Consider the following 6,883-nt stretch of genomic DNA (forward strand, 5'->3'; position numbering starts at 1 on the left):
TTCCAATGGATAAAATCACCTGGATGATCCTGAATGTGGTCGTGGAGCATTGGGAAAAGCTCCCAAAATTCATCCCAGATTTTTTTCCAATGGATGAATCCGCCTGGGGACCCTGATTGTGGTTTTGGAGCATCAGGAAAAGCTCCCAAATTAATCCTGGATTTTTTCCAATGGATGAATCCACCTGGGGACCCTGATTGTGGTTTTGGAGCATCGGGAAAAGCTCCCAAAATTATCCCAGATTTTTTCCAGTGAATGAATCCGCCCGGATGATTCCCACCACGGCCTTGGAATATCAGGAAAAGCTCCCAAAATTTATCCCGGATTTTTTCCAATGGATGAATCCGCCTGGGGACCCCGACTGTGGTTTTGGAGCAGCGGGAAAAGCTCCCAAAAGTTATCCCAGATTTTTTCCAATGGATAAAATCACCTGGATGATCCTGAATGTGGTCGTGGAGCATCAGGAAAAGCTCCCAAAATTCATCCTGGATTTTTTCCAATGCATAAAATCCACCTGGATGATTCCCGCCACGGCCTTGGAATATCAGGAAAAGCTCCCAAAATTATCCCAGATTTTTTCCAATGGATGAATCCGCCTGGGGACCCTGATTGTGGCCTTGGAATATCAGGAAAAGCTCCCAAATTAATCCTGGATTTTTTCCAATGGATAAAATCACCTGGATGTTCCCAATTGTGGCCTTGGAGCCGTGGGAAAATCTCCCAAAATTGATCCTGGATTTTTTCCAATGGATAAAATCACCTGGATGATCCCAATTGGGGTCGTGGAGCAGCAGGAAAAGCTCCCAAATTTCATCCCAGATTTTTTCCAATGGATAAAATCACCTGGATGATCCCAATTGGGGTCGTGGAGCAGCAGGAAAAGCTCCCAAATTTCATCCCAGATTTTTTCCAATGGATAAAATCACCTGGATGATCCCAATTGGGGTCGTGGAATATCAGGAAAAGCTCCCAAATTTCATCCCGGATTTTTTCCAATGGATGAATCCGCCTGGGGACCCCGACTGTGCTTTTGGAGCAGTGGGAAAAGCTCCCAAAATTTATCCCAGATTTTTTCCAAGGGATAAAATCACCTGGATGATCCTGAATGTGGTCGTGGAGCATCGGGAAAAGCTCCCAAAATTATCCCAGATTTTTTCCAATGGATGAATCCGCCTGGAGACCCCAATTGTGGCCTTGGAATATCAGGAAAAGCTCCCAAATTAATCCTGGATTTTTTCCAATGGATAAAATCACCTGGATGTTCCCAATTGTGGCCTTGGAGCAGCGGGAAAAGCTCCCAAAATTTATCCCGGATTTTTTCCAATGGACAAAACCACCTGGATGATCCTGAATGTGGTCTTGGAGCAGCAGGAAAAGCTCCCAAAATTAATCCTGGATTTTTTCCAAGGGATAAAATCACCTAGGGACCCTGATCGTGGTCTTGGAGCAGCGGGAAAAGCTCCCAAAATTCATCCCAGATTTTTTCCAATGGATGAAACCACCTGGATGATCCCAATTGTGGTCTTGGAATATTGGGAAAAGCTCCCAAAATTTATCCTGGATTTTTTCCAATGGATAAAATCACCTGGATGATCCTGAATGTGGTCGTGGAGCATCGGGAAAAGCTCCCAAAATTCATCCCAGATTTTTTTCCAATGGATGAATCCACCTGGCGACCCTGATTGTGGTTTTGGAGCATCGGGAAAAGCTCCCAAAATTATCCCAGATTTTTTCCAATGGATGAATCCGCCTGGAGACCCCAATTGTGGCCTTGGAATATCAGGAAAAGCTCCCAAATTAATCCTGGATTTTTTCCAATGGATAAAATCACCTGGATGTTCCCAATTGTGGCCTTGGAGCAGCGGGAAAAGCTCCCAAAATTTATCCTGGATTTTTTCCAATGGACAAAACCACCTGGATGATCCTGAATGTGGTCGTGGAGCAGTAGGAAAAGCTCTCAAATTTCATCCCAGATTTTTTCCAATGGATGAAACCACCTGGATGATCCCAATTGTGGTCTTGGAATATTGGGAAAAGCTCCCAAAATTGATCCTGGATTTTTTCCAATGGATAAAATCACCTGGATGATCCTGAATGTGGTCGTGGAGCATTGGGAAAAGCTCCCAAAATTCATCCCAGATTTTTTTCCAATGGATGAATCCACCTGGGGACCCTGATTGTGGTTTTGGAGCATCGGGAAAAGCTCCCAAAATTATCCCAGATTTTTTCCAGTGGATGAATCCGCCTGGATGATTCCCACCACGGCCTTGGAGCATCGGGAAAAGCTCCCAAAATTATCCCAGATTTTTTCCAATGGATGAATCCACCTGGGGACCCTGATTGTGGTTTTGGAATATCAGGAAAAGCTCCTAAAATTTATCCTGGATTTTTTCCAATGGATAAAATCACCTGGATGATCCCACCATGGCCTTGGAGCAGTGGGAAAATCTCCAAACTTTGTCCCAGATTTTTTCCAATGGACAAATCCACCTGGGCGATTCCCACCATGGCCTTGGAATATCAGGAAAAGCTCCCAAAATTCATCCCAGATTTTTTCCAATGGATAAAATCACCTGGGGACCCCGATTGTGGTCTTGGAATTTCGGGAAAAGCTCCCAAAATTCCTCCCGGATCTTTCCCGACACTTGAACCCCCTCCCGCAGCCCCGGCAAAACCTCCCCAAAAAATCCCCTCGCGACTTTTCCAATGGAAAAGGCGGCAGCGAGCTGGGAAATTTGGGAAGCTCCAAAAGGCCCGGGCTGTGCTAATTACTTAATTAGGGCGGGTAATTAGCGAGAGCGGGAATTAAAGTGAGGCCGAGGCACTTGGAATATGCAAATGAGCGCCAGCGGGGGCTCGGGGCCGCTTTTGATTGCCGGAACAAAAGTGGGATCCTGGAGCTTTGTTCCCGACCCCTCTTCCCACTTGGAAAAGCCAACAATTCCCAAGTCACTTCCTGGCTTTTTTTTAAAGAAAAGGGGAAAAAAAACCACCCCAAAATCCTGGAATATCCCAAATCCCGGCGTGATCCAGCTGCTGTCACCTCTCTCTCTGTCCCCCCAGGGATTTGCTCCAGCTTTTCCCGTTGTTCCAGGAATGTGGAATTCCTTAAAACGCACCCCCCCCCCCCCCCCCCCCCGGGTTTCCAAGCGTTTAATCCCGGCGGATCCAGCGGGGAAACTGAGGCAGGGCCGCATCCACAGGGAAGGATCGGAGGCGCTGCCGGGATTTTGGGAATATGGGGAAGGATCCCGAGGGTCCCGGGGTAGGACCGGGAGGGGATCGGAGCCGGGAGCGGAACCGGGAGCGGATTCCAGCCGGGAGCGGAACCGGGAGCGGAGCCGGGAGCTGATCCCAGCCGGGATCGGAACCGGGAGCGGATTCCAGCCGGGATCGGAACCGGGAGCGGAGCCGGGAGCTGATCCCAGCCGGGATCGGAACCGGGAGCGGATCCCAGCCGGGAGCGGAACCGGGAGCGGATTCCAGCCGGGATCGGAACCGGGAGCGGATTCCAGCCGGGATCGGAACCGGGAGCGGATCCCAGCCGGGATCGGAGTCGGGAGCGGAACCGGGAGCGGATCCCAGCCGGGAGCGGAACCGGGAGCGGATCCCAGCCGGGATCGGAACCGGGAGCGGATCCCAGCCGGGAGCGGAGTCGGGAGCGGATCCCAGCCGGGAGCGGAGTCGGGAGCGGATCCCAGCCGGGAGCGGAACCGGGAGCGGATCCCAGCCGGGATCGGAACCGGGAGCGGATCCCAGCCGGGAGCGGAACCAGGAGCGGATCCCAGCCGGGAGCGGACGGATCCAGGCCGCCCAAACGGCTCCCAGATGATTCCCGATCCTTTTCCCTCCTCCCCAAAAAAATCCCTTCGCTCTTCCTCAGCCGGGAGGAGGCAACGGGGACCCTCAGAAGTTCGGGAAGCGCCGCTGGAAGCGGGAATTCCCCTCTCCGGGAACAGCCCGCTGGGATTTGGGGTCTCCCGATCCCCGTGTGCCGCCCGCATTCCAGAGCCAGGGAATTCCGGAGGTTCCGGCAGCTCCCAACTCGCCGGGAGTCACATCCCGGTGCTCCCGGATGTGCGGGGGGCGGGGGAGAGGGCATCCTCACGGATCCCTGCTCCCGGGATTCCAGCGGATCCTGGGATTCCAGCGGATCCCGGGATTCCAGCGGCTCCCTGCTCCCGGTATCCCGGGGATCCCGGTATTGACCCGGATCCCGGTGATTCCCGCTCCCGGCATTCCAGCGGCTCCCTGCTCCCGGTATCCCGGTGGACCCCGGTACCGCCAGCAGATCCCTGCTCCCGGGATTCCAGCGGATCCCGGGATTCCAGCGGCTCCCTGCTGCCGGTATCCCGGTATTGACCCGGATCCCGGGATCCCGGTGATCCCCGCTCCCGGCATTCCAGCGGATCCCTGCTCCCGGTATCCAGGTATTGACCCGGATCCCGGTGATCCCCGCTCCCGGCATTCCAGCGGCTCCCGGCTGATCCCGGCGCCCGCGGCCGTGCCCGGGGTGAGTCACGGGGATGGCGGGATCCGGACAGCGGCCCCGGGAACACCGGGAATGGACCGGGAACACCGGGAATGGACCGGGAATGGACCGGGAATGCAGCCCTGGGATGGACCGGGAATGCCGGGAATGGGGGCGGCCGGGGGAGAAACCAGTGCTGGACTGGGGGATACTGGGATGGACTGGGGGACACTGGGCTGAACTGGGGGGAATCCCTGGGCCAGACTGGGAGATCCTGGGATGGACTGGGAGGGATCCCTGGGATGAACTGGGTGGGGGGGATCCCTGGGCCAGACTGGGAGATACTGGGATGGACTGGGGGATGGTTGTGCTGTACTGGGAGGGATCCCCGTGCTGAACTGGGAGCCACTGGGCTGAACTGGGAGGGATCCCTGTGCTGTACTGGGAACCCCCGGCCCGTACTGGGCAATGCCTGTGCTGCACCAGGAGACGCCTGTACCCTACTGGGAGCCACTGGTTTGTACTGGGCGACCTCGAGCTATACTGGGAGCCACTGGTTTCTACTGGGGGACCCTCGAGCTGCACTGGTTTGTACTGGGGCACCCTCGAGCCGCACTGGAACCCACTGGTTTCTACTGGGGCACCCTCGGGCTGCACTGGAACCCACTGGTTTCTACTGGGGCACTCCGAACTGCACTGGTTTGTACTGGGGCACCGCTGTGCTGGACTGGAACCCACTGGTTTCTACTGGGGGACCTTCGAGCTGCACTGGTTTGTACTGGGGCACCCTCGAGCTGCACTGGGGATCGCTGGTTTCTACTGGGGCACCCTCGGGCCGCACTGGGGATCGCTGGTTTGTGCTGGGGTACCCTCGAGCCGCACTGGAACCCACTGGTTTCTACTGGGGGACCCTCGAGCTGCACTGGTTTCTACTGGGGCACCCTCGGGCCGCACTGGAACCCACTGGTTTCTACTGGGGCACCCCCATCTGCCCACCCCACTGCTCCCACACCGGGGCCACCACGCCGCCCCAACCGGGCCAGCACCGAGGTCACCGCGGCTCCCCCCGGCTCCTTTCCCCGGTTTCCCCCCGGGCCCTTCCGGAGCCTCTCCGGTTCCCCTCCCCGGTGCCCAGAACCTCTCCGGTTCCCCTCCCCAATGCCCAGAACCTCTCCGGTTCCCCTCCTCGGTGCCCAGAACCTCTCCGGTTCCCCTCCCCGGTGCCCGGAGCCTCTCCGGTTCCCCTCCCCAATGCCCAGAACCTCTCCGGTTCCCCTCCCCAATGCCCGGAGCCTCTCCGGTTCCCCCTCCCCAATGCCCGGAGCCTCTCCGGTTCCCCTCCCCGGTGCCCAGAACCTCTCCGGTTCCCCTCCCCAATGCCCAGAACCTCTCCGGTTCCCCTCCCCGGTGCCCAGAACCTCTCCGGTTCCCCTCCCCGGTGCCCAGAACCTCTCCGGTTCCCCTCCCCGGTGCCCCGGGCGCCGTTACCTGCAGGTGTAGCTGAGATTCCTGCGGATGCTGCGCTTGAAGAAGCTCTTGCAGCCCTCGCAGGTGAACACCCCGTAGTGCTTCCCGCTCGACTTGTCCCCGCACACCACGCAGTCCACGGCGGCCGCCCCGGCCCGTTCCTCCTCGCCGTGCTCCGCGTCGCTGCCGCCGCCCGCGGGGGACGCCGCCTCCTCCCCTCCGCCGCCTCCTCCTCCTCCTCCTCCTCCGCCGCCTCCGCCGCCACCGTTGGGCTCGCCCCAAGCGCCGGCCACCATGGCCATGGCTCCGCGGGGCTCAGCGCCGCCGCATCGAGCGGAGCCGCCCGGTGCCGCGGCGAGTTCCGTAAGTTTTGGGTAGCCAAAAGGAGGAAAAAAAAAAAAAAAAAAAAAAAAGCACCGCGCGCCGCTCTGGGCTTGGGGTTTTTGGTTGGGTTGTTTTTTGCTTTGAGGGTTTTTTGGGGGTTGTTGGGTTGTTTTTTTTTTTGGGGGGGGGTGGGGGGTGGGGAGGGAGGGGGTTGGTCCGCGCTGCTGCTTCGTAGCGCTTTAGTCCAGGGACGCGTTTTGGCTCAGGGATTTCTTCTTCTTCTTCTTCTTCTTCTCCTCCTCCTCGTCGCCGTCGTCCTCGTCCTCCCCGCCGCGGTTCACGGCGCGGGCCCCGCGGAAACTTTGCGGCGGCGGCGGCGGGGCCGGGGCGCGGCGCATCCCCCCGCGGGCACCGGCCGCATGCGGGGGCCGCTCCCGCCCCCGGTGGTTCCTCCGCTCCGCGGCACCGGCTGGAAGGAGGAGGAGGAGGAGGAGGAGGAGGAGGAGGAGAGGAGGAGGATGAGGAGGAGGAGGAGGAGGAGGGAGGGGGAGGCGCTGCCCCGGTGCGCCCTCACCCCTCCGGGCCCCGCCGCCGCTCGCAGCCCGGTCCCGGTGCGGCTGC

At 58.2% G+C, this 6,883-nt stretch overlaps 1 protein-coding gene across 26 annotated transcripts in view; it reads right to left on the minus strand.

Annotated features, from left to right (window-relative positions):
- Positions 1-6,403, minus strand: part of NR2F6 (nuclear receptor subfamily 2 group F member 6) — a 30,114-nt gene extending 23,711 nt beyond the window's left edge. For 16 of the 26 annotated variants that reach the window (XM_048288109.1, XM_048288107.1, XM_048288106.1 and 13 more), the window contains exon 1: positions 5,960-6,401. In XM_048288109.1, coding sequence (XP_048144066.1) covers positions 5,960-6,240 — 281 coding nt within the window. In that variant the 5' untranslated portion in view covers positions 6,241-6,401. Of the gene's footprint in view, positions 1-5,959 lie in introns of all 26 variants that reach the window. The other 10 variants (XM_048288113.1, XM_048288110.1, XM_048288108.1 and 7 more) reach the window with 3 other exon arrangements.
- Positions 6,404-6,883: the final 480 nt, after the last annotated feature.

The sequence above is a fragment of the Corvus hawaiiensis genome, chromosome 28, assembly GCF_020740725.1.
Source record: "Corvus hawaiiensis isolate bCorHaw1 chromosome 28, bCorHaw1.pri.cur, whole genome shotgun sequence".
Lineage (NCBI taxonomy): Eukaryota > Metazoa > Chordata > Aves > Passeriformes > Corvidae > Corvus > Corvus hawaiiensis.